At 40.6% G+C, this 27630-nt stretch overlaps 3 protein-coding genes across 4 annotated transcripts in view; all 3 read right to left on the minus strand.

Moving 5' to 3' along the window:
• The window catches only part of LOC311232972 (pterin-4-alpha-carbinolamine dehydratase 2), a 49730-nt gene extending 45973 nt beyond the window's left edge, over nucleotides 1-3757 (minus strand). Inside the window, exon 1 of the mRNA XM_084319817.1 lies at nucleotides 3634-3757. Within this exon, the coding sequence (XP_084175943.1) occupies nucleotides 3634-3744 (111 nt within the window). The 5' untranslated portion in view covers nucleotides 3745-3757. The remainder of the gene's footprint in view (nucleotides 1-3633) is intronic.
• A 402-nt stretch (nucleotides 3758-4159) lies between these two features.
• txndc15 (thioredoxin domain containing 15) lies at nucleotides 4160-13859 on the minus strand. Its single transcript, XM_084320220.1, has 6 exons — nucleotides 13660-13859; nucleotides 11166-11482; nucleotides 9991-10137; nucleotides 7328-7491; nucleotides 6929-7059; nucleotides 4160-5821 (listed from the first exon to the last, which is right to left on the minus strand). The coding sequence occupies exons 1-6, from the start codon at nucleotides 13757-13759 to the stop codon at nucleotides 5625-5627; spliced, it is 1056 nt and encodes a 351-aa protein (XP_084176346.1). The 5' UTR covers nucleotides 13760-13859; the 3' UTR covers nucleotides 4160-5624.
• Nucleotides 13860-15588: 1729 nt separating this feature from the next.
• cUnh5orf24 (chromosome Un C5orf24 homolog) lies at nucleotides 15589-24912 on the minus strand. Of its 2 annotated transcripts, none has more exons than XM_084319799.1 (2): nucleotides 24746-24912; nucleotides 15589-20737 (listed from the first exon to the last, which is right to left on the minus strand). In XM_084319799.1, the coding sequence occupies exon 2, from the start codon at nucleotides 20732-20734 to the stop codon at nucleotides 20120-20122; it is 615 nt and encodes a 204-aa protein (XP_084175925.1). In that variant the 5' UTR covers nucleotides 20735-20737; nucleotides 24746-24912; the 3' UTR covers nucleotides 15589-20119. The 2 variants fall into 2 exon arrangements, with proteins under 2 accessions (XP_084175925.1, XP_084175926.1); XM_084319800.1 differs by having other exon boundaries at nucleotides 15589-20740.
• Nucleotides 24913-27630: the final 2718 nt, after the last annotated feature.

Consider the following 27630-nt stretch of genomic DNA (forward strand, 5'->3'; position numbering starts at 1 on the left):
TACTGGTGTGTGGACGTGGGTGTTTGTAGTGTCTGTATGTCAGGATGTGTGGTATAAAAACAAAAAAATACATACAATAATATTCCATTTTATAGACAATAAAAGAATAAAAAAGGAACAACACATATTAAAACCCTTTTTTCACTACTCCCAGCTTCTGCTACTTATGATCCACCTCTTTATAGCTAATTTAAAAGTGGAGAAGGGGCTTATGGTCTTCAACTCCATTGGTAGGCTATTCCATTGTACTGCTGCTGAATATAGGAATGCGTTTTGGCCAATTTTCCTATTGCATCTCACTGGGACGATGTCTGTAGGGCTCCCCCTGGTGGCGTGTCCGTGTACATCCCTTACCATGTTAAAATATCCACTGAGGTACTGAGGGACAGTATTCCCGAGTATCCTATGTGTCTTCAGTTGCAAGGCACTTTAATAAGTTAGGACATGATATTTCTGGCTTAAAATACATGGGTATAGAGCAAGTCTTGAGACCACCAAGAGGCGGCAACAGAGACAGGCTCTTGCTACAAAGGGAATGCTTTTATATTCATTTTCTGGATTGTCTAGAGCCTAGAGGCCTCAATGAGGAAAATGTTTTGACCCGTTTCATTTGATTATTTCATTTCATTCGATTGTTTACTATTTTCATTTATCATTCTTTATATTTATAATTGAAAGATGGCTTATATGGGTCATGAGTGTTTATGTTTCGAGTTTAAGATGTAGGCCTACTCTGTATAAAATATATATAACTATATATAGATATATCTCTTTGTGATTTACTGTTTCTTTTTTATTTACATGCTTCTTTTTGATTTACATAATTCTGAAAAGGTTGTGCTTGTAAGTGGTATTTTGTACTTTTTGCAGATCTCTTGTGGGAATGTGTTGTCACTTCCTATGTTGTCACTTCCTGTTTGACTTGTATATACTAGGGTCACTTACCCTTCATGCAAGCCATTCTGAAGAAGGTGTGTTCACACCGAAACGTCATGATTACAGGCTGCCAATAAATTTGGAAAAACCTGGAGTGCGTGCCTGGACATTGTTTCCCTATTTTTATGTATGATATCAGAGGTTACAGCACCCAGTGTCAAGTCTAGTGAGGTGAGCGCGTTCTACTACTTTTTTCACGATTAACACAATCACACATGAATACTGCTGGGCTCATTGGATTCACAAGAGTCTCGGCTTTCCAGTCATATGCAATTTATTCAATTCCAGGTGTTTAGTGACCCCAGTATGCAGACATATTCATATAAACCATTTTAGAATAGGTGAAAATAATACATTTGTACTGCATGGTTTTTGCCCAGAACTGCATGGGATTAGCATAAAGTTGGCAATTGGCATGTAAAAGGGTGACACGTGGCTACTGGCTACCCATAAAACCCATTTTCATTCAGATATCATGAGGTCAGAGGTCAAGGGAGCCCTTTGAAAATGGCCAGGCCGGTTTTTCTCTCGCCAATATTTTTATTCCCGCTTCACAACATGCAAGCATGACAAGGTTGGTACCAATGGATTCCCGCTACAACCTCTGAAAGACAGTAATGTCAGCCGAGGGTGCCGGCACCCCCGCGGGTATCTGAGGGTTAATGGGGCCAGTCATACTTGATACAGTCCCCTATTACATGAAATAAGCTTGTCATATTAACAGTCTACACATTCCTCACTGCCAGCCCGCCAGAAAGAGGACTGGTACACTCAGTCAGTTGCTTATTCCACGTAGCCTAATTGTATTTGTAAGTGGTTGAGAGTCTCTACGCAGTCCTCATTCCAAACAATTACAAATCTTACAGAGGGAATTTAATTTCAAAACAGACTATCCACTGTGTGAAAAACATGGTTGAGGTCAATTCTGATTCAATTCAATCAATTCAGCAAGTTTATCCTCCATCTATATATAGGCTATATATAATAAGTACTTATCCAGCATATGAAGGAATTATGGAATGTGAAAGCGCAGTATTTTCTGTTTATATTTTTAATTCAGTGAATTGAGAGTGAGTGAACTGTGCCCAACCAGGAAAACAAACTCTGGTTATCTGATGTTGAAACCTAATTTCATTAGAGAAAAATTTTGCCATCATCTCTTCAATTACATGTTTGACATCTATCGCTTAAAAATGCTCAACTAATTCAGCTCCTTATTATGCAAACCCACGAAACGTGTGTCTGTGTGTGTGTGCGTGTACACATTCAAATTGGTTTTACCCCATATTACCCCAATATATCTACAGTAATTAAATAAATACATAAATGAATAAATAAATAAAACATCTCCCTTCATATATTGGCAGTCGAAGAGTAAATAAATGATGGCACAATACAGCACTTATTAACATTATAGGTTTAAACATATACCTTTTTTTTTACCTACTTTTTCTCCTCCTTTTTCTTTGATTTTTTTCTCCCATCCCAAATTCCTCTCGTGCCTATTCTCCCTCCCCTGTCCTGATCGTTGCTCGCATGTGCCCCCCACTGGCCGGTCGTAGGGAGGATAGAAGCCCATCACATGTCCCCTCCGATACATGTGGAGGCAGCCGCCACTTCTTTTCACCTGCCAGCGCGGACTCTCATTGGCGAGGTGTAACGTTCATTCATTCATTCAATCTTTATTTATACTCGATAATACACTGAGTAATTAAACTCATTTACAGTGCCGTCGAGATGTTACATACACAAGTGTCACAGTGTGTTCATAAATATAAAGACATCAGACAATCAGAATAATTAAGAGCACATTTTAAAATACATTAAAGAAATATTTAAAAGAAAAGGGAGGAGGGAGAGAAAGGGAGGGGGGAGAGAAAGGGAGAGAGAGAAAGGGAGGGAGGGAGGTGGTCGCTCAGCAGAAATAACGTTCTAATTCCATTTTCCTGAAGTCATTTAGAAATTTCAGAAACCGTGCCAGATAAAACGGGTACTTTTAGGATACGATGTACCCATATCCCCAGTAGAGCATATAAAGACACATGGTTATAGTGCGAGGTGTGAGCCTCCTATTTTGGAAAAGGACATGTTTCATGTTTCTTGAAGGCTAAAACCCTTGGATTGTATTGGAGCCTGGTGAGAGGAGACAGCACGTTCCCGTACTAGTCAACTTCATGCCAGGCAATGTTTAAATATGGTCTGGGTTAAAACACAATTGAAACTGTCCTATTCCTTCATAATGTTGTTTAATCTAGATTATTATGTCTCTGACTGGTGATGCTGCAGGTGAGAGGTAGTGGTAGTTTGTGTCCACTAGGTGGCAGTATCACACTAGAGTTTACCGTCGTTGCATCCATTACTCGTGTTGGTGGCGTCACGTGTTCAGAAACAATATAATTAACGGGCAATCGTCATACCGTCAATAGTGGCACCTTGCAAAGTTGGTAATTTTTTTTAACAAACACTGTTTATGCACAAACACTAGACATGCGGGCAGAGCAACATTATACCAATGTAGACTACCACGAGTTGTCTCGTAAAGTTGTGTTGCTGTTCTGTTGACTTGACCGAACACCTATATATCTTGCACAGTGTGCTTTACTGCATCAACGCGCAGTAGCTGCCACTTCAGATACGATGCTGCTTACAAACAGAGCCTGTTTACCATTCTGTCCCTAAAAGATCGTTCACACTCACCATTTTCGACGAATATCTAGAACAGGTAGGCAGTGGTAGGCTGCCCAGCCTCGAGAACTGACGGCGCCATATAGTGCTAGTCCTGAGAGTAAACATTAACCCGTGCAGCATACCACAGTCCTCTTGTCCTTCACCTCTCTCTCTCCCTCCCTCCCCTTGTCAGCAGTTGTCGAATTCCCATAGCTGTTCAAGATTTTGCCTGATGAAAATACTTTTTGTGACTAAACTAATATTACAACAGTGTTTCACGAGATGTGATATTCATCATCTATATGGAAGGTTCTGGGCCAAGACACTTTAAACAGACTTTGGTAATACAGAAGTCTTTCACAACATGTTTTAAGACGCGTACATGTCATGCTCTTCTTAGTATTGCCTGTTCAACTGCATTTAATCTATTCCCTGTCCATGTTTTTTCTATACACTTCTGGCTCATACAGTGGCCTTAACACGGTTATCCTTTATTCTTCACAAGCTCAAATTAAACATAACAATTTACGACAAATCAGACAAAAGACAGTTATCCACACATATAATTTATTTTAACCATCAAACCCTTATCCTATTAAACACTTATCGGATCCTAATGTATTTATTATATCATAATAATATTGTATATTAAATATATTTAAGCTTCACAGTTGAGCCACATTGCTGCTGACAACCCCCTCCCTCTCCCCAATTAATCAATAAAGAATAGATCTATCTATTCACATCAATTGAACAGCAAATAATGGTAATTCATTAACAAACTAATTAATCAGTAACCTTTTAGATTACAGGCTGTGAAAAAGACATAATTACATGTAGTTAGATATGGTAACGTAAATTAGTACCCAATGATAACCACAAAATAGTGCATTTTTGATTAGTGGTTAATAATTGCATTTTCTTAAGATGACCAATTAGTTAGCATGCTAGTAGAACTGTAGCTGCATTATAACAAATTATACATAATATTTAATTGACCACACTATCCAATAGTTAATTATAATTAAGTGTTGTCCACAGCCTCTAATCTAAAGGGTCACCAATTTATCAAATTATTTACATCAAACTTCAGTCCGTTAAAGTCATGGGGATGCGATTTATTCACTTTCAATAAACTCAAAACACCTTCACTGATGATAAAGTATTCATCCTCAGTTATTTTCTAATAGCTTAGAAAGGGCAACCTTTCTGATAACAGGCAGTGAAAAAGATGTAGTTACAAATTATCTACAGTTAGTGGATAGGGCGATCTTAAATTTAATAGTACCTATTGATAAGTAGATAATAACAATGTATAATTAATCAAGTGATGAAGATTCTCAGTTCTGGGGACAGAAACTCCCAAGAATCTGGCTGCAACCACAAAGTATTTTTCACTTTATTCATTAAAAAGCTTTTTTTTCCCCCTTCATCACACAAATGATATTCTTTAACAAGCACCCCTGTCCTAAGTAAGTCACGTTGACACATAACTCAATGTATAATTAGTGGTTAAAAAGCATAAATGATCATTTATAACACTAATGAGTCTCTTTAACACTAAGTCTTTAATGTCTACTCATCAATAGGTTCTATCTAATTAATTTGTAAAGCACCCTCTCTACTAACCGCTTGTAGTTCAATCTTTTTTTCAAGAGCTGTTATGTAAAAGGTTAGCCAAATCCGTTTGTAGCATTCTGGACATTATGCACGAGTTCTGGTGTCTCCTCCTACTGTGATGGAAAAGGTCACAAGCTCTCTCTTGCGAAATGTTTTTCAGTAGTTAAATTAGTTCACAACAAAAATCCCTTTCCTTAACCCTTTCACTACCACGTGGGTTAACCTTTCACTACCACACTACAGACGGTTAACCGCGGTAGTGAAAGGTTTAACCTTCTGTAGTGTGGCAGTGAATGGATTAACCCTTTGTCGTGTGGCAGTGAAAGGGTTAACCATTTGGTAGTGAAAGGGTTAACAGACGGAACAGACACAGAATTGAAGCCTGGCCCCCGCTGTAAGGTTCAGTCCTGGTGCTCGTGCTCCTGTCCTGGTATGAGCCACCGGATGCTGTCTGCCCGCAGGATGGCGTAGAAGGTGAAGCCGGTGATGAACAGAATGGAGAAGACCAGCAGCCAATCGATGCTCGTCATGGGAACGCTGGGGAGGGGTCCCAGGCGGTCTTCTTCGGTCACGTTCCTCTCTGAGCCCGCTTCAAAGCCTGGAGTAGAGAAACGAAAGGTAGCACTTGATATGAAGCTTGTGTCTACAACACGTTATAATCACACTTGTAAAACACTTTTATGAGTTGTAAAACGCAATTGTGATGCATGTTCAGACAGGGCTTGCGCATGATTTATAACAATACTCGCATGCTATACAGCTTTTTCATAATGGCTTAGAATACCGTGCATCATAGTGATTTATAATAACACTCAATTCACACCAATAGCGCAGAAGAGCAGTAAAGCACATTGAATACTTTTTTTTTTTTTTACTTTTTTTTTTAGCGTTTATCGCTTTTCTGGTCAAGCATGACCGACAGAAACAGGTTGAAATGGGATATAGATCAGGGGGAAGACATTCTGAGAAATGACGGCGGGTCCGGGAATCGAACTCGTGTCCCCCAGATCCGTGACGAGCACGGTTTTCCCCGACGCAGAAATAGCGCCGAGATATGCGGTGAGCTACGGGAGCTCCCCCACATTGAATACTTTTAACAGAAATTCCTTCTTTTTGTAACAACTACTAATGCTTGCTAGTAGCAAATAAATGTTTATGTTTAAAAATGTATTGATAAATGTTTTTTTGAGATGACTACTTATACAAGCTGGTTACAAGCCAGATATCTCTCTTCATTTAAAACACACCCCACCGCCAGGGCCAGCAGGCAGCGATCCACTGTTGCTCGTTACAGGCAAGATCATCAACACCCATAGGTGTAATACATTATGAACATTGTATATCATGAGCAACAGAACTGCAATAATACATTATGATAATGAAAAAAGATACATTAGAATGAGCAAAGTGAGCAAAGTCTTTCAATGCCCACTTCAGTGGTTTGTAATAATAGTATAGGGAACCATTTTTTACAAAGAATTGGGGGGGGGGGGGGGGGGGGGGGGGGGGCAAGAATATGGATGTTTCCCCTCAACTTTCCACTTAAATATGTAGTAAAAAAAAATAGGAGATGCATTTAATAATTTCAGCTAATAAGGGGTCGCTCAACACCCTTCTTCAAAACACCAAGTCACCCGTTTGAGTACAGAGAGAGAAAAAACTATGATGGCAGAAGAATCACAATTAATTTAAACACTTTATATACCTGTCTGATTAACTATGAAAGAGGAGAGTGTCTCCAGGGTCCTGTCTGTGTGGTTGAACCTGGCCATGGGCTTCACCCCCTGGAACAGCAGGATGTTGGGCACTGCCACGGTCCCAAACCTGGTGGAAAGGCTGACGGAAGACAGGGGATAAAACAAGGGACAGACATTTTAAGGTACTTTATTCTGGGACAATTAATGTTCAGTGCAGCCCTGTTTTATGTGCTGTATAATGTGGTTATGGATTGCAAGGTATGGCTGAATTCAAATATCAGACGGGAGTAATTATTTGGAAAGATATCTGGGGGGTGCAAATTTGGGGCCAATATTTAACTCATGGGGGCAGTTTTGCATTGTGTCCCCGCCCGCGTATACTTCCTACAGCGGCAGAGATGATTTACCTGCTGTGCTGAGCGGCGTCCAGCGCTAGGAAGTGCATGTTAGGGAAGACCCTGGGCAGGGCATTGAAGTGAGGAGCCAGGTGGGCAGAGAACTGGCACCAGGTGGTGAAGAAAAGCACCACAGAGCACTCTGTACTGTTGGCGTTCAGGAATTCCATCAAGTCCTGGAAGCGAGTCAAAAGTCAGGTTAGGTTTGCCCTTTTAGCTAATGGTTGGTCAGATTATTCTGTGTTGACCAGCATTCAGAAACTCCATCTAGTCCAGGGGCCAATATACTAAACATTAAACAACCTTGATTAAACAGCACCTTGTTTTTCTAAAATGAATATATGCAGCAGACCAGGGCACTAACTGATTTGATTTGATTTGATTTGATTTGATGTTTTTTATTTTCGTGTCTTACATACAGGTGTATGCCCAGCCCATATGGGCTTACAAGACACATAACAATAAGTATATAATAATATACTTGCCAAATGACATATAGACCAAGATGGCCACAAGAATAAGAAAATACAAGAAAACGTAATATAACACAAGCTGTACGCAATGTAAAGAAACAAAGAAACAAGAGGAATTCAAATACAGTTATACAGGATATAGTGTGTTTTGTCTCAAGTGCCATGCTTTCTCCAAAAATCCTGCAAAACTGAAGATGTCCTCCACAAAAAAACAACTCAACATACAACTCTCAGACTGCCAAAACAAATCCGGATTTACAATTAGAATTTTCTCAAATAAAGCCCTCCTCAAAGCGGTGTACAAAGGGCAATAAAAAACAAAATAATATTCATCCTCCACCACTCCCAGATCACATAGAACACACAACCGCTCCTCCTCAGGTTTACCTTGGAATCTACCCACTTCCACAGCCAATGGCAGGGTGCCAGACTAGAGCTGCCGCGGTATTGATTATTTCCTTACCGCACAAATTTGCAAAATATTTCCTACCGCCGCGGTTATTACCGCATGCACACAAAAAATAAAAAATAAAAGTTTGAATGCATTTTTTTTTTTAGTAGTAGTCTACTCTTTATAGCATATAGCCTGCCTCTAGTCTAAATGTCTATTTTTAGAGGATGACTTTGCAGCATGAATATTGTTTGGGATTCGGCAAGCACGCATTAGTTATTGAAAGTGAAACACGGATTCGAAGTTTACCCTCTGGTCGTGCGCCGTTCACTCGGTGTCGCGGGCAGGGGTGGTTACCCCTAACCCCCCCCGACCCGTTCTTATTATTATTACTATAAAGTTACTACTTTATAATAAAGGCATTCGTTTTGTGGCATTAACATTATATAGTTATACGTTCAATAACATCAGCGTATTTACCGGACAATAGCAAGGCAAGCAATACTCTATTCATATCTCAGTTCCTTTCTTTGCTCAGAGCGTGCTGAGTTGTCCCATTCTGCGGTCTGTTAATAAAGTTTTCAATCAGACAAGTGTATAGAACGAAGGGCTTTTATTATAACATTCGTTGCAGACAGTAAAATCATTATGTCTCGTTTAGTACTCCTTAGGAGCGATCGTAGTCCACTCCGGCGGAGAGTTAAAGCTAACGTTATTAGCCGTGTTGTGATGATCTGACATTCAGGAAGTAAAAACCTAATACGCGCTTGCCGATTGGTGGTAACACACTGCATGACGCTACAACGTGTGACGCGTCTCTCTTCTGACCAATCAGTGGTCTGCAATGTTTCACGTGACTTTTCTGGTACCCAATAGGGTCGCTTGGAACCTCGATAGATGAGTAGGGTATATCTGCAGAGCCGCAAGCCCAACGAGAGGAGGGTAATTTATTATTATTATTATTATAAAAAACAGCGGTGACGCGGTATTCAGCCTACTCTGCGGTGGCCGTGATGTAACAGCGATACCGCGGTAATGCGGTAATCGCGGCAGCTCTATGCCAGACCTCAACTGGACACACAGAGACCTCCGTCTTCTCTATAAGGTTCAGTAAAATACTAATTTTTAATTGCAACATATTTTCTAAGTTTAGGTTTTTTCCAAATCTCCACCTTCCACTTATCCTGATGGATTGTTGATCATTTTGTTTTAATTATGTGAACCTTACACTGCAGATTGTTCAAAAAAATCATACTTAAGTCAGTAGAAGAAAAAATCATGGACATCTCTCTTGACCAGGGATGACCGTGTGCTCTGTCCCAATTAAAAATATTTTTTGTCACCCTGCCATATGGCAGCTGGACCAGGCGGTTTCATAACCTCACCATTTCAGCTTTTTGCTTGACCAAGCAAGAGTCCCACCCCCATGTCCCCATGAATGTCCTACGCTAATCTCCATATTGGGACCATCCTGCTGCTATCGTGAATGTCCTACACTAATCTCCATATTTGGACCATCCTGCTGCTATCGTGAACACTGCCAGGATTAGGGGTTCCCTTTGCTGTGAAGTACAATTGGTAAATTAAACATTGCCCTAAAACTGCCGTGGTTTGGGGTTCCATTGCCTGTGTAGTTCGGTGGGTAGAGCGTGGTACTACTAACACTGCAAGGGTTAGGGGTTCAATTCAGCTTTGATTCCCCTCCCACACTTAAAATGTAAAGCAAACTGTAAGGCCAAGACGAATGAACATAGAGACTAAGGGTGCAGTGACTACCGGACATGGTGAGCTGTCCTGTGAGGACACACTACCTGTGAGGCATTGAGGACCTGCACGCTAAAGTCCTCCATCCCTGTGATGTTCCTCTTATCACAGGTGACCTTGTACGTCTTGGCGGTCTCCGTCGAGTTCTGCTCCTCGGTCGCCATGGTGTCCGCATGCACCATCTCCAAGGTGATCTAGGAGCGGGAACCAAAGAGCAGGTAGTCAACAGTCTATGTATTCTAATATCCGCTGAATGGGAGTCGGTCAACAAGGCCAAAGATAGAAAGTGTACATACGTTTACATTTAGTAATTTAGTAAGTTCTGTACAACAAGTCAGCAGAAAAGGTACAACTCTGGCAGCTAAGGGTAAGTAAGTATCAAACAGTGTAGAACTTGAGTGCTACAGTCTTGAGTGCATGGTAGTATAGACATATTAGCGAAACCTTAGTAGACAAGTAGACATGCAACTATTTCTCCTTTGGTTGATTTTAGTGGTTTAAAAACATCCAGTCGCCTTAACACTATTCAACTTAACAAGTGATCAACTGCTGCTAGCATGAATGTCCTACGCTAATCTCCATATTGGGACCGTCCTGCTGCTAGCATGAATGTCCTACGCTAATCTACATATTGGGACCGTCCTGCTGCTAGCATGAATGTCCTACGCTAATCTACATATTGGGACCGTCCTGCTGCTAGCATAAATGTCCTACGCTAATCTACATATTGGGACCGTCCTACTGCTAGCATGAATGTCCTACGCTAATCTCCATATTGGGACCATCCTGCTGCTATCGTGAATGTCCTACACTAATCTCCATATTTGGACCATCCTGCTGCTATCGTGAATGTCCTACGCTAATCTCCATATTGGGAGAAGCTCAATTCTATTCATGTGAAGCTGGATGGAAGAGTGTAAATAGAGTATTTTCCAGTGTCTCCCTCGGCTGACCAGGTAGATGTTTCGTGTCCCATACAGATACAGGGGACCCCAGTTTGAAATCCAGGTGGGTTACAGTGGTGCCATGACTCGACTGGATTTTCTCCGCAGGGGGGAGGTCAAAGGGGGGGGCGTGAGTGTAAGAGAGTAGCCCTTGCCTGAAGCCTAGTAAGCCTAATAATATCTTCCTCAGACAGGGAGCATTCCCCCTTTGCTAACCAGTGGATGTTTGGTTTCCCATGTGATGGACTCAGGCTCCCACGCTTGTAAAAGAAGGTCACCTGCTGGGAAGATTCTGCGCTCTTCTCCTCCTCCGACGTTCCATCCTGAGTCAGAGATTCTCCACACTGTTCGTCGTTCTCATCACAAGGTGGGGAGAAGCCGGTTTGGAAGTCTTTCACATGTTTGGGAAAGAGTGACTGGATATCGGCTGGATCAATGAGAGCCTCGGTGCCCATCAGAGCATCTGCGATCTCTGCAGTCTTGAACTGTCTCTTTGGCTGAGCCTCAATGTCACCCATCCCCACAAACTTGGGGCTGTTCTCCGTGTCAGAAACGACATCTTCTGACAACTTGAACTCCGGCAGCTCGTCAACATCTGTGAAAGTAACAGAGGCAAAAAGGTCAACTTGATGTTATTCTCACAGTAATGGTAGTTGATTTTCTTTGTGCAAATGAAAACTACAGTAGGCCAGCGACCGCGAGCATAACACCAGCTGACAGTAACAAGCCTATTAATTTTGTACCTTAGCAGGTTTAGGTTAGGGACACGTACCCAAAGACTTCAAAATTGCGAGAGTAACACCCCTGCACAAAAAGGGCAGCAAATTAGACCCAGGCAACTACCACCCTGTTTCTATCCTTACCTCAATCTCAAAAGTCATGGAAAAAATAGTATACGAACAGGTCGAAAGGTACCTCTAATCTACGAATTCCAATCTGGCTTCAGAACATCCCACTCCACTGACACATGCCTTCTCTATTTAAACGACCACATCAAACAAGAGGTGGACGCGGGCAAATACTGCGGCATGGTCATGCTGGACCTACAAAAGGCCTTCGACACTGTCAATCACACCATTCTGATTGACAAGCTAAAAGCAATTTGTTTTGATAGTCTATCAGTGAGCTGGATGCAATCCTACCTGGAGGGGAGAGAACAGATGGTGGAGGTAAACGGTACCCTATCCCCCCCCCCCCTCCCAGTGGGCTGTAGTGTTCCACAAGGAAGCATACTAGGACCGCTACTGTTCCTAATTTATGCAAATGACATGTCGTCAGCTTGTGACTGCAACTTGTTCCTGTTCGCGGACGACTCAGCCCTGCTGGTCTCTGACAAGAACAAGTTACAGGTTGAAAAAACCCTCAGCTCGGAACTAGGCAAAATCTGCATATGGCTCGCTGATAACAAACTATCATTACACCTGGGCAAAACAGAGTCCATTCTATTCGGTTCAAATAACAAACTCAGCAAGACCGACGGATTCTCAGTTACAGTGGGTGACAATATTGTCACAAGAAAAGATGAAATTACATACCTAGGTTCGATCCTAGACGCAAATCTTTCCTGTGACAAAATGGCATCCAATGTAATAAAAAAAAGTCAACCAACGAAATCGATTCTTGTACCGGATCTCCTCTAGTCTCTGGTAAACAAGAATACCCTGAAGACTCTGGCAGGAGCACTCATTCAAAGGGTACTACGACTATGCTTGCACCTCATGGTACCAAAGCACCTCAAAGGCGCTAAAAACAAAATGACAAACATCTCAAAACAAACTGGTCAGACTACTGCTTGACCTTACTCCTAGAACCCACCTCACCCCTGCCCACTTTGATAACCTAGGATGGCTTAGAGTAGACGACAGAGTACAGCAACTTGCAATGGGCCTGGTCGACTACAAGATACACTATATGACTAAGGTACCCATGTACATGTCCAAATACTTCCCAACGGTCAGTGAATACCACGATCACAACACCAGAGGGAGCTTCACAAATCATGTTAAACCCAGATTCGGCTCAAACAAGGGACTAAACACGTTTCGCAATTATGCCACATCAATGTGGAACGCCCTACCCACAGCTGTAAAGGAATGTGAATCACTACCCACTTTCAAAACCACTCTCAAAGAGCACCTACGAGAGACTGCAATTCGAAACTGGCCCCTGTAAAACGCAACCCCCTCCAATGTACAATAAATGTCCTATTAAATGTCCTATTAAACCCAATAATACACGAGACCAAGTAAGGTTTAGTCGATAATCCAATGTACAGTTACCCACCCACCCACCCACCCCGCTTACCCAGTCTTTCTCTGGTCTGCATCCTCTTAACAATTGTGTGTATTGAGCTGTACTGTATTGTACCCATTCTGAAATCTGTTAATACAAATTTCAATCAATCAGGTGTCTATTTTGTGACAGATTATGTGAAGGCTTTCATTGATATTGATGCAACTGTTAATGTCATTGGGTTGGAAGTTACTTCTTCCTGTGTGACTATTTTACAGATCATTGGGTTGGAAGTTACTTCTTCCTGTGTGACTATTTTACTACACTACATTTCAAAGCAAATATCCAACTTGTATTCCTTTTCACCTGCTGGCAGTTACCCGTGGAGCTAACTGGCTGTACACCACATCATATAGATACCCATGTTGTTGACAATACACTTGCATGTCACATTAGCAAACGTGAATCCCACTATTTTCCATTTGCTAGCGTTAACAACAAGCTAATGTTATAACATCGGGTGTCGGTGCGTTATCTTACCTTGTGCCGCTGTCACTGACAAAAAACTCAGGCTATCAGAAAGACATAACATACATAATAAAACACGCGTTAGTTGGACTCTAGTTGATACGTGCGCCATACTGCCACATTAATAAAACATAAAAAATATATGACAATTTATCACGTTGTGTGAAGCTCGGAAATCATTTTATTTTCTCCATAGGAACAACATATCACGCCCCGGCATGCCCGGACACTAAAGGAACCGTACCACCACATTTCAACTTCCGGGTCAGCGGAAGTAAATGTGGTAAACAACAAATCTGCCTTTTTGTTTATGTTTATAATATATAGTTATATATATATATATATATATATATATATATATATATTTTTTTTTTAGGCTATAACAAAACAAACGTATATTAATATATACGGGGGAAAACAGTTATATATACCATTATATTTTGTACAGAAATTGTATTAATGTTTTTTTTATAATTATGGTGTAATGGGGGCAGGCAAAGGTTAATTTTGTGTGGTCTTATCACATTGTGAAATTTGTTGAATGTGCCATATTTGGCTAAGTCAATTTCTAATTCAGTCCGTTATGTTTGTTAGGACGTGTCCCAGCAGATGGATAATGGATAATGGAGGGTAAACACACCTAGACTCAGTTTACCCACCTTTTTATTTGTGAAATACAGTTCAGTTGGGATCATCCCTATGTTCCCCGGGTCCTATGTTCCCCGGGTTCTATGTTCCCCGCTTTGATTGATTAATAGATTGAAAATTGTATTAATTTTTATTATTTTATTAATTATTAATGTCTGCGTTGTTTCGAACGGTTAAGCTTAGGCCCTCTTTCGAACTGGTTAAGGTTAGAGTTTGGAATCAGGGCTGGTGGTCAAAAATGTTCAATCAATCAAAGCGGGGAACATAGAACCCGGGGAACATAGGACCCGGGGAACATAGACATGCTCCCGTTCAGTTTACCCACCTTTTCAAGCCAATGTACAGTAAATGTTCATTGTTAAAATTGTAATATTAAATACGCTATTGTATAGCTCTGTGGTGGGAGTCGAGCTGGTCAGGATAGAGGTGATGGCAGAGAGGGGGGTGAGAAGGAAGCTGGCTGCTATCCTGGAGAATCCCTCCCACCCCCTCTACGATGAGCTAGTCAAGATGAGAAGCATGTTCAGTCACAGACTCATACCCCCCCGACACTCAACTAACCACCTCGGCCAGTCCTTCATACCAGCGGCCATCAGGCTCCACAACAGTGGGCAGCGACTGCTGCCAGACATCCAAAGGAACCTAAAAAGGACAATAATTACCTTATGCATACTGCACCTTATGTGAATACTGTATTTTCAGTTAGTTAATTATATTGATTTGTTATATTGTTTACACTGCTTGTTTGTACTACCTGTACCTCCCCTCCCCCATGCTGCTATGATGCCTGAATTTCCCCCAAGGGGATCAATAAAGGAATATCTTATATTATCTTATAGTAAACCTAGGCATAAGTAATAGACTTGATGCAAGTTCGGCCTACACAAAAATGGGTATTTTTGAGGAAATAAAATAATATACTATGTGAAACTTTCGGATACTTTGTGGTATGGTTTGGAGTACTTTTGAGTGATTATTGATGGTTTGGGGTAATGTTTAGGGTACTTTGGGGTAGTTAGTAGGACCCCAAATCATGTTACACCCAGAAGCTGCCCAGTGTAACCACAGTCCTCAATTTTGGAGGAAAAATACCCAAAGGTGTGTTTATTAGGATGAGTGGGGAGGAGGCATGGTTAATACTTGAAACTAAAACTTTTTAACTGGTGTTATGAGTGTCAGTGTTATGAGTTAGTGAATGGGTGCAGTCATGATGCTGTATGGCACTTTAAAGCATCCACAAAATAGCAGATAATTGAGTCTCTTTATAAAGAAAATGCTCATTAAGAGAAAATGTCTAGGTTTAAAATTTATTACACAACTTTTAAACATTCAACAACAATCATGCAGGAATAAAACGTGAGAATATACAAACAAAGCTTTATAGGCCTATAGCTGATTACAACACATTACCATAAACAGACTCAAAACGTGAGAAGAATTGTTTTTTTAAATAATTGACTACAGACTTGAATCCACATGTAGATCTCTCTGGACGCAGGAGAAAAGACATGTGAGAAAGAAAAACACTTGTGAGAAAAGACTAATTAGAAAGTAAATACTGTAACAAAAACTACAAATTCCCTTAATTAAAGGTAGAGTCTGTAATGCCATCAAACAGCAACCTAGGCAAAAGAGCCCCACTTGGTCTTGCAATTTGTTTAAAATAAAATAAGTTTTGGTCTGATGTGTGGGTTGGAGTTTAGTAACTTATTATATTGTGAATGTCTCCAGACCTCTCTTGGCAGAGCCTGAGGTGTAGCCAGCAATAGCAACCCATCTCCATCCCCATCCTCACTCAACTCCAACCCACACCAGACCAAAATGAAATAAATGTAAATAAAGTGCAATACCAAGCAGGGCTCTTTTACCTAGAGATCTCTGTTTGATAGAATTACAGACTCTACCTTTAAAGGAACACTCCACCAAATAATTAAGCTGATTCATTACGCCCCATAAACTCTGGAACCAAATTAATTTATACAAGACAGTTATGGATTTAGGATGTGTGTGAGATTATTGGCACAATAAATCTTCTTTTTTTCTTTTTTTGGTGAAGTGTTCCTTTAACTTACAATTGCATTGATTCGACTCAATGTATCACATAAAAAAGTTATGACGTGTCAATCATTAAATCAGGAGTTTCCATCTCGTTGTGACAGAGCTTCCTTTCAGTACAACTTCAAGCTCCTTTGTTCCAAATCTCACAGAAACGACCAAAGATACATACTTTGTGGGCCAAGACCCGAAATCTCAGTGCAACCTACACAACACATTAGAACTGATAAAACAACAACAAAAAAGAAAACGTGTTTTCAGAGACATATTTCTGAAGTTCATAAGGAGTATATACCTCACATTTCACATAAAGGATTCTATGTAACCCTTTCAGGTGTACAAATCTCCTCTTTCCAGGTAAATAAACCAAGACTACTCTCTGGAGTTCAATGGCCTAATAAGCACATTAAAACAGCTGGTTGTGTACCTTAATAACCATTCCTCTAACACAAATACAACGTAAACCAAATCTCACAATGTGTAACAACCACCCTGTCAGCCATAACACCAATAATGTTTACAGTAACAACCAAAGTAATGAGTGATATATGACTCATGGCTACATAAGCACTATTAAAAAAAGAAAAGAAAAAAAGAAGGCATTATTGTTCCACAGTAAAAAAAAATAATATTAAAAAAAGATATTAATATAAAAATGGTGGTGAGTCAGGAAAGAAAAATACAGAGTTTACATTGCCATTATATTTTATAATGTGTTCAAGGAATTGCCATTTGTATGTAGGCTATTTGTAACCATTAAGCATACACGTTTGAAGGGGTATAGGTTATATAATAGACAATTTTAAAAGCAGTTCACTCATTTCTATCGTATTAACAAATGTGGATTATAGCAGTATCTGTCATACTACGGTGGTGGTGGTAATAATAAGTGCTTTATGTCTTTCTAAAGTTATATTGCTAGATCCATTTGATAATCAGTTGTATTATTTGAATGAAGTAGCACAGGGACACATCTGTAGTAGAAAACATCCAATTCTTTGGTTAAGGAGGAAGATGAAAGGTGATTATTTTTTTTGTGTTTGTGTGACAAAATTCAATAACCTCTGTTAATACTACACACCTTATTGGTCTCGTCTGACAAAAAAATAAGTGCTAGAAGGCCTTGTACACAAGTATCAAAATACAACAATATCAAAAGTGATAGTATCAAAGTCACCACATAGCACAATACATACAACAGATTATTGCACCCAAATTTTATGACAATTTGGTCAGTTATCCTACTGTCATGTGTTGTGAACGTGTGTGTGTGTGTGTGTTATCCTACTGTCATGTGTTGTGAATGTGTGTGTGTGTGTGTGTGTGTGTGTGTGTGTGTGTGTGTGTGTGTGTGTGTGTGTGTGTGTGTGTGTGTGTGTGTGTGTGTGTGTGTGTGTGTGTGTGTGTGTGTGTGTGTGTGTGTGTGTGTGTGTGTGTGTGTGTGTGTGTGTGTGTGTGTGTGTGTGTGTGTGTGTGTGTGTGAAAGGACAACTCAGTAAAGCCCTGTCATGAATGATCCTTCATTCAGACATCATACTGGATCAATATCTATTAGAAATGAGTTATGAGCTAAGTATCTTTGCAGTAAGTTAATTTACAGACAGAAAAAATACAATTAAAGATGTGAGGAAAGCAAACACATGAACACTCTGACAATTGTTTTAATACGTCTTACTGGTATTTTCAGTAAAGAATATTTTATAATCATGTAATGTATGCTATACATGAAATATTTGATGTGGCTAATGTGAAAACATAAAAATGGCCTGTAACTACTATTTCTTATTTGCCTTAATGAAATGTGACATAGATCAATATAAGCTCATAGAGTATTAAAGGGGACATATTATGGAAATTATGAAATTGTCTTTGTGGATTTGGCAGTCTGAAGAAATTACATATGTACTCCTTGCTGTTTGGCTTGGGTTTAAAGCCTAAACAAGAGGTTCAGAATCATTGCCCCTTGTGATGTCATACCAGGGACACAAGCAATACGTTTGCTTTAATTAATCAATTAGCTGTATACATTTTTGAGCCAGGAACACTACTGTACTGCCCACTTTCTAAAGTTTTTTTTACTCTTGGATGTGGGGTAGCCAGGCAGGGAAAGAAGTAATTAGTTTAATATTTGGTGTAGTTACACCCACCAACATTTCTATTTGTAATACAAGGGAAGAAAGAGGTGCTGGAAAACAAATAATTAAAACGAGATTTAGACTAGTTTCTATATGAATTTTTTTTTTTTCACTGAATCAAGGAAGTCATATATAAAGTTATATAATATGTCCACTTTAACAGTTAAGGACCAGCATTTCTCCCAGGTGCTGTGAAACCCTTAAACGAACATTTTGCCATGATTATAGCAAACACACTGAGCAGCACAATATCTCTCTCTCTGCACAGCACACACATGCACACATATGCACGCACGCACGCAGACATACACAAACACGCACACAAAGACACACACATGGACATAAAACACACGCACACACACACACACACAGACAGTATATTAATAGGAGAGTCGACATAGTGTTCCTCTATAAAATAACAATGTGGTGGTAGAGCATTAATCATTTACTCTTGTTAAACTGTCAAATTAAAATGCAAATCATAGTACGTAAGCTGTATTTTTGGTTTACCTTTTGACCTGGGAGGAAGGATAACAATAACATATTCCATTTACAAATCAGCTTAATGACAAGCTGGGAAAGAAGTAGCAAGCCAAATAATAATAAAAATAATAAAAAAAAGAAAAACAATGGGAATATGAGTTTACTCTCTGGCTGCAACAAAATTACCATTAGCTCAGGGCATTACATTCAAGGGCACATTGTAGCACCATTAGGATCCATTTAAGGGACATTTTGGATTTTAGTCTGCCAGACACATGCCACATTTTAATGGGGGAGTTCTATGTGTACATTTTAGATACCCTAAAAAAGTATTTTCACCATTCCTCATTGAAACAAATTAGTGCTGCTAAGTACAAGGATGCATGTTCATGTAGTGAAAATCGATGATTGGGGTTTCAACCTTTGTTTTGAATAGCTGCTTCCTGATGGTTTCAACAAGCATAGAAATATTTATATGTTAACTGTTAAATGATCAGCTATGATGATTCATGATAAGAATGGCCAGTCTCTGTGTTGCACAGTAAAGTTCTCCCGGATGTTAATTTTCACCAGAGGCTTTGAGCATGGAGAACATTCTCCCAGGATCATCTGAGTTCTATATACACCAAATATCGTATGATAGCATTGAAAACCTGTCCCGCACAATGGGGGCTGTCCTCAACTAACAAAATTCGTAGTCGACTAATAGTCATGGGCCTTCGTCAACTAATCAACTAGTTGATTTAATCAACAAATCTGTAAAAATATGTTTCCCACATGCAATAATTTCAAAGGACCTGCTTAAATCTAGTTCTTACTCGAAATGTGATTACAATTCTGCAGGAAATGACTCATTCAGTGTGGAAATAGCATTAAAAAAACAACTACCAATCGACTAACAGATTCTTGACCAAACCGACCAATTAGTCGACCGGTCGACGAAGAAAGGGCAGCCGTATCATGCGATGATGTCAGGTGACAAACACACAAATGACAACACCGATAATAGCGAAAAGATATCACCTCTTCCTGTCCACGCGGATTGGGACTCATAGCAAACACACCCAGCATCTGACAGCAACTTGGAAAAACATGCACCTATCATTTGACCGATGGGGGGGTAAAGCAGGAAGCCGTCGACGCGGGGGAATTCACTCATTAGCTTCCTTTTCTTTGCACAAGGGTTCACAGAGGTTCCCTTTGTGTGGCAGGGTATAGGGAAAGGCTGCCGCGCTGCAGGCACCGTAAGCCAGTTTATTGAGGCGAGAAAGACTCTTGATGCTGCCGGGGGGCCTGCCAGGGCTGACCTTATACCCCGCCGCCTTTGTTGTACCCAGTGGCCTTCCAGGACTCGTCTTAAACCCTGCAGCCCTGGTAGTGCCCAGGGGACGTCCCGTGCTGGTTCTGTACCCGGCCAGCTTGGTGGTTCCCGCCGGCCTTCCACGTCTCCCTGACTTCCCGGCGACCTTCTTCTTCTTGGGGTCCTCGGGCTGCTGGTCAGAGTTTTTTATCCCTGCTAAGTTCCCTGGCGTGCAGGGGTTGCCCCCCAGGCCTTCCTGTCTCTGGCAGGGTATGGGTTTGTGGGGGCTCTGGGTTAGGAGGGGCATGGGAGCCAAAGTCATCTGCAGGGCTGGCGGAGGGGGGTAGAACTTGTTGGCCTGAGAGGTGCAGAGGTCAAAGTGGCTGGCAGGGTGATGGCTGTCTTCCGCGAGGCATGACGGCCGGCCACTCATGCAGAAGTCACTACTTGTCACTTGGCGCATCATCTTCTGCTGGGGGATGGAGAAAAGACAGCTTTACAACAATCCAAACCAACGCTCTTAGTTCAAACAGGAATAGAGAAACGAAGAGACAGTGCACTACAGTAGACACTTTTTCCCTCCTACACTTATTTCTGTAAGGAATCCTCCGTTCTGAAGAAAAGCATTTTAGGTACAACAATGCAAAACCATGGTTTACTGAGGAGCTTGGAAACCTGAGTAACATGTAGTAGGGCCCATATGAATGGTAACAAAGAGGAATACCGCCATGTCAAGATCCAGCTCAACAAGGACATCAGAGATGCCAAGTCCCAACAATGACTCTGGCACAGTGTGGAGGACACTCAAGTATCTTACTGTACGTCATAATCAAGGGATGCCGCAGGGCAGGAAGCTAAGGTTGTTGTGCAGTACATTGCTTAAAAATCCTTTTGTTGTCTGGAACAAAGCAGGGGTCTAGTAATTGCTTAAAGTCATGCATCCCATTTCTCAACATTATTCATATGACAAGAAAAACTGTTGCTACAGCATGCTATATTTCTCTAATGGAGACAAATGTATATATAAAAATAAAATAAAAAAGCTTTTGTCCAGTGACCCAAAACCAACTTAATTCTTAAGTCTATACTGTTCGTTAAAAGTAATGGATCTGATCGGTACCGCTCATTATCGATTCAGAATTGGTATCAGCGATGAAAAAGTGGCGTCTGTGGGTGCTATGTCCCTGCTGGTACCCTATCTGTTAGAACCCCTATCTGTTCAATCCTATCTGTTAGAACCACTCTCTATTAGAACCATATCTGTTAGGAACCATATCTGTTAGAACCCCTATCTGTTAGAACCATTACTGTTAGAACTGCTCTGTTAGAGCCCTACCTGTTAGAACCCTATCTGTTAGAACTGCTCTGTTAGAACCCAATCTGTTAGAACCCCTATCTGTTCGAACCATTACTGTTAGAACTGCTCTGTTAGAACCCAATCTGTTAGAACCCCTATCTGTTCGAACCATTACTGTTAGAACTGCTCTGTTAGAGCCCTACCTGTTAGAACCCTATCTGTTAGAACCATTACTGTTAGAGCCCTACCTGTTAGAACCCTATCTGTTAGAACCCCTATCTGTTAGAACCATTACTGTTAACTTAGAACTGCTCTGTTAGAGCCCTACCTGTTAGAACGACTCTGTGAGAACAGGTGCTCCACTGGGATGTGCCCTCTCTCTCCCCTCCTCTCCTTTACTCCCTGTAGGCTACACCAATGACTACACCTCCGTCCAGCCACCCGCCCATCAAGCTGCTTAAAACAACACCCAAAATAAAGAATAAAGCTACTTTATCATGCACATAATCTCACACATATCCTAGAATGATCAGATCTCTCGTGCAAATCCATTTGGTTTGAGAGTTATTGAGTTAAAGATTTAAGACAAATTCTAGCAGTGTCATTATGATGTATATTATTCCAGGAAGTAATAAATGCATCTCAGCGAAATGATGCCATTTATTTCAAATTTAATAATATACATCACGATTCACGATGAGGTTGCACCTTCCAAATCATCAACTCAATAACTCTTGAACCAAATCAATTTGTATACAGAGTTTATAGTTTGGGGATATATGAGATTATGAGCATAATTAATCCTCTCACTAATCCCATCGGAGGCCCTTTAAAGGAGCATGCCAATATTATGGGAAATCCGCTTACTGTCTTCTTCAGAGTCATATAATAAGATATACCTAAATGACAAATATACCTATTTCCTCTCTGTGCGTTCAGTAGAAAGCTATCCGGCTGAAAGATTAATGCAAGTGGATACAAATCAGCTAGCCTAGTTTAAAGGCGAAATGTGTTTTTGGCCAACAGCTAGGCTAGCTGATCCTTATCCACTTCCATTAATTTGTGCAAAGCTAGGCTAACTTGCAGCCGGATATCTTTCTACTGAATGCACAGAGAGGAAATTGGTATATATCTTCTTGTCTGACTCTGAAGAAGATAGTAAGTGCATTTCCAAAGTTTGCTGATGATACCACCCTATCGAACCTCTTCATTAACCACAATGAGTCAATGTAGCCTACAAGAGTGAGGTGAACCACCTTGAGTTATGGTGTGCAGACAATAAACCAATAACCTGGAGAAAGAAAAAACACACTCAAAACGAGATGAGGTGAGAGTCGGGTGATGTGGTCAACATTGATATCATGGTATTTTTCTTATTTTCTGACAGTATAACGATATTTTACGGTATTAGTTTTTTTCCAGTGAAAATGACAGTGATTTCACATCCATTTGTTGCCTTTTTTATTTATTTATTATAATTTTTGTAATACTATTGTCATGGTGCTTTTTCATTCAAAAAGGTATCCGACTTTTATCCTAAAAGCTTTATAATACTGCTGCAAGGATTCTTTTTTTTTAGATTACACATTTTACACATAGCCTATAATTCTATGATTTGTATATATTGCAGATGACCTTTGTATGGATCCATGATGGTATACCTTCATATTCAGTATACCTCCCAGCCCTGAGTGAGAAGAGGCTCGACTTCTGTAGTAAACTGTCTGCTCAAAGCACCTGGCAATACAAAGACATCAGCTAGTTTTTTGTTTTGTTTTCTGATATGCTACAAAATGCCATGGTGACATACAGTACAATGACGCTATAGGTCATACAAGTAATGAACGAGTTATGGTGGCTGTGTGGTGTATGTGTGTCCTTTCCATCTTCCACCTAAAACATTCAAACTTCATCTATTGGCGAGTGTGTGTGCGAGACAGAGAGGGTGGGTGTGTGTGTGTGTGTGTGAGAGAGAGAGAGAGAGAGAGAGAGAGAGAGAGAGAGAGAGAGAGAGAGAGAGAGAGAGAGAGAGAGAGAGAGAGAGAGAGAGAGAGAGAGAGAGAGAGAGAGAGAGAGAGAGAGAGCATGTGTATGTTTAATACAAGTTGACCCTTTTTCCTTGAGGCAGACACTACTGTATCTCATTGTGCTACTGAAGATGCCTACTTTTGTTACATGCTCCAACCAGGTTGCCAAATGATATGAGCCTATGTCACTTCGAAGATCTCTCTGAGAATCTATTTACAATGTTTATGTCCCTTGCCGGCATGAATTTATGCAGACATAAATAAATTATTAAATGTATGTGTGTGTGTGTGTGTGTGTGACGAGAGAGAGAGAGAGAGAGAGAGAGAGAGAGAGAGAGAGAGAGAGAGAGAGAGAGAGAGAGAGAGAGAGAGAGAGAGAGAGAGAGAGAGAGAGAGAGAGAGAGAGAGGGGGGGGGGGGGGGGCCGGGGTGCTGCTCTAAAAACTGGCCATCTTATTGTACCATGCGTGTCTATATACCGGTAATAGATACTATAGAGGCTATATGCCGGTAATAGATATAGGTATACAACTCTTTGATGTCTGTAGCCTACATACTGAATAACTCTTAGCTGTCTCTGCACCAATATATGTCATCAAGATAAAATACTGTGGGCTTAACTCATTGTAGGATATTTGACGAATTAAGCATTTTGGTTCTGACGACCCAACTACACTACACTACAGTACTATATGAATAGCATGCTAATCAGCGTAAATGGTTCGTTGTCTGACTGTCCCAGAGGTAACAAAACGCTCTGATCAAAACCAGTGTAGATATTTCACAAAGCACAAGGCAAACTGTCCACGGCCATGATATTGCTCTGCTCTCCTGCATGCATGCATTATAATAGAAAGGGCTACTTTACACTGATATAATACATTATTAAATACTATTAAGACCAAGAATAAACACAAGTTTTCCTTATTCGGGTTCAGAATCCAGGTAACACCCACGAGAACGTCCGTTTCTACAACATTTTGCAAACAGCCTTTAAAACATCGTTTGTGCAAAATGTACATTCACGAAACGGCTTTAAAAGCTCATAAAGGAGACTAAAAGTGCACAAAACGCTGATACGAATGCATAAATCAAGGGCAAATAATGGATTTCTAAACAAAAAAGCACGCCACACACTGAAGGCATCACTGTACCTCGATTGTTTGCGGATCATGGAACGCAAGGGGTTAAAACCAAAAATGATCGATCTTTCATCCTTCAAAGCACGAGCCGATCCATTTATCTGAATAGAATGCACGAGCTCAGCTATCAATTGATCACTAAAATAACACTCGTTGACTTGAAACGTGAATAAACGCCGTGTTTAGCGAACTGTCTTCTGGCTCCAGAGAGGTTTACATAGGAAACGCAGCCATTTCCCATTAAAAATTAATAAGACGGGGGAGCGCAGTCTGGGCATGCGCACTACCCTACCCTTCTGAAGTGGAATTGTAACTAGAGATTCCCTTTTAGTTACTTTCGCATCCACTAATTTCACACACTGTAGCTCCCCGATATTTGCTTTTATAATTACACTGTGGTATTATTTAGCTACAACAAGGCTGGGTATGACTTTCCTTTTGGTAAAGGCCTCATTGGTTGGTGATTCAGAGGTCTACCTTGCCACGGAGGCTATGTAACGTTAATGCATAATATACAAGTGCTATTAATAATTTACTGTTCTATAATTATTATTATACAGCTGCTTGCATTTGGTCCAAAATCATTCACCGGTTTAATGTGCGCACTATGATGACACTTCAGGATATGCTCAAGACCATGGGTTCATAGAACATATTGAAAATGTTGGGCCAGTTTGATGAAATCCGAGAATTCATTCCTTGATGTGTTTCTGTACAAATGTGCATACATATATATATGATTGTAAAAATAAATATTTAACAGCACTTCAACATCCCCTGGCCTTGTCTTGTGTGTGAGAAAGAGAGAGAGCTGCACATGAGCACTAGTGTGTGTGTGGGGGGGGGGGGGGCATATTCACACTTTTACTTTTCTCTATGACCTTGTAGTTTAAAAACGTTCTCCTATGTAATTATCATATACGCACGTAATTTCTTCACACTGGTAACATGCAATGTCATTTCGGTTGGCAGACATTTCTGCTGAGATGTAGAACCCCAACATCATCCCAACCAGGTAATCATCTTCTGATATCATGACAAGAGGTTGTCCTGTGTGACTATAAGCACATGTTGGAGACCTGTGGAGGTGAGGGCGATCTCTCATTATCCTCATTATTCACTCTGTAAGCAGAAAGCATCAGGCACGTCCAAGACCCTGAAGCCTCAGGGACGACGAGGAGAAGGAGGTGACAGGTCTCTTGGCCAGTGTTGACACCATGACCAACACAACATTGTCTCATTATGCAACAACAAAATATGAGTGCAAATACCCCCCCCCCCCCACACACACACACACCATGGCCTAGCTAGGAGAACATGTACTCTCAAAGGATGATCAAAACATACTTCACATAATCATTAAGACTTGTCTAATCAACTGGTCTATAATTACAACCAGAGATGAGGTTAAATTTACTCTCAACATGCAACAAATTATTTGAGTGATTGATTTCTGTGTGGGGGATGCAGCTAGTCGCACTTCATAATACTGTATTCAGAATTCTAATAAAAAGACGAAGGTCGATTCAAGCTACAATTTAAGAGGTGTCAAAATGGCCCTAGTGGTATAGAGGGCGACTAGTGTCCAAAAGGTTGCAGGTTCGATCTCTGGTCTATCACCAACAGAATGGTAAATGGACTTTTATATAAAGCACTTAACAACTTGTGCCTCACATTCACACACTGACAGAAAGGCAACCATGCAAGGTGCCAACCTGCTCATCAGGAGCAGTTAGGGGTTAAGTGTCTTGCTCAAGGACACCTCCGACACACTGCCAGGAGGAGCCAGAATCTAACCGGGAACCTTCCGATTACCAGACGGTTACCGCTCTACCTCCTGAGCAACTGGAGGGTGGCTGGTTCTACATCTACGGTGTACATCATCTATGCCGAAGTGCCCTTGAGCAAGGCTCCAGGGGTGTTACATTGCAGGCGACCCTGCGCTCTGACCTCTGAAGTGACTGCATGCATGGGGAGACTGTGTGTGTGGTTTACAAAGAGGGATATGTTGAAGGAGGACAAATTGAATTAGGCTTGTATAAATGTAACCCTCGCACCGAAGAACCATAAGTCTGTTTTGAAATCTTTTGGACAGCCCATGTATTTGCAGTTGGGAAGTGACAGAAGCACAGTCTGGATAGACACAAAAAAGCTCAGAGCTTATTTCCATTGTGGTCCTTGTAGGGGGGTAGGGGAACGAAGTGTTCAGACATCGTGAAGACACATGACATCACATCACATGGACATAACAGACACATAAAAACATGTAAAAGTGGTGTGACATCATCATGTTAACCTATACCGTTGCACAGGTAAGATGTGACATCACTTTATTCTAAATCACTTGGGAGTGTGAATGTGATATATCACAAGAAACTACTCAACCACGACGTCTTTAACTATGAGTGAACACAACACTAACTCACCGTCTTTAGATGTGAAAACATTTGAAAACATTGTTACTCTGAAAACAGACTTATATGGTTCTTCGCAGGAGGTACTCAAATGACAATAAAATAAATCATTATTGTCAGGATAAAGTTCAGTTCACACATCGTTTTATTGTGGAGAAAAGTCAAAACATCTTACATCAATGGAGTTCTTGATCTGTTACTTGTACAAATGACAGTGGAAAAACTGACAAAATACAAAAAAGAACAAATCTTACGTTTAAAAGCATACTGCAGATGTTGGAAAGAAGGGGTTGATTAGGAACACATTTGCATTACATATAGTAAACTGAAATGAGGAAATCAAAACAGGAGGAAAAAGCTTCACGGAAAATAAAATGCTACAGGTAACTGAGGGGGTCAAAAACAAAAAAGAAATTAAAATATTCTGAAAATATCCAACAAAAGGTTGTGGATGGGAGATTGCAGACAGCCTCAGTTCGTCCT

This window comes from Notolepis coatsorum (genome assembly GCF_963971535.1).
Source record: "Notolepis coatsorum genome assembly, chromosome: 8".
NCBI lineage: Eukaryota > Metazoa > Chordata > Actinopteri > Aulopiformes > Paralepididae > Notolepis > Notolepis coatsorum.

What these genes read in the sequence shown, in the direction of transcription:
- cUnh5orf24 (XM_084319799.1), bottom strand. Translation starts at nt 20,734, where the DNA reads ATGATGCGCCAAGTGACAAGTAGTGACTTCTGCATGAGTGGCCGGCCG.
- txndc15 (XM_084320220.1), bottom strand. Translation starts at nt 13,759, where the DNA reads ATGGCGCACGTATCAACTAGAGTCCAACTAACGCGTGTTTTATTATGT. An exon ending in AGGTCCTCAATGCCTCACAG is followed by an intron (nt 7,492 to 9,990) that starts GTAGTGTGTCCT and finishes ACTCGCTTCCAG; the next exon opens with GACTTGATGGAATTCCTGAA. An exon ending in GACGCCGCTCAGCACAGCAG is followed by an intron (nt 7,060 to 7,327) that starts GTAAATCATCTC and finishes GTCTTCCGTCAG; the next exon opens with CCTTTCCACCAGGTTTGGGA.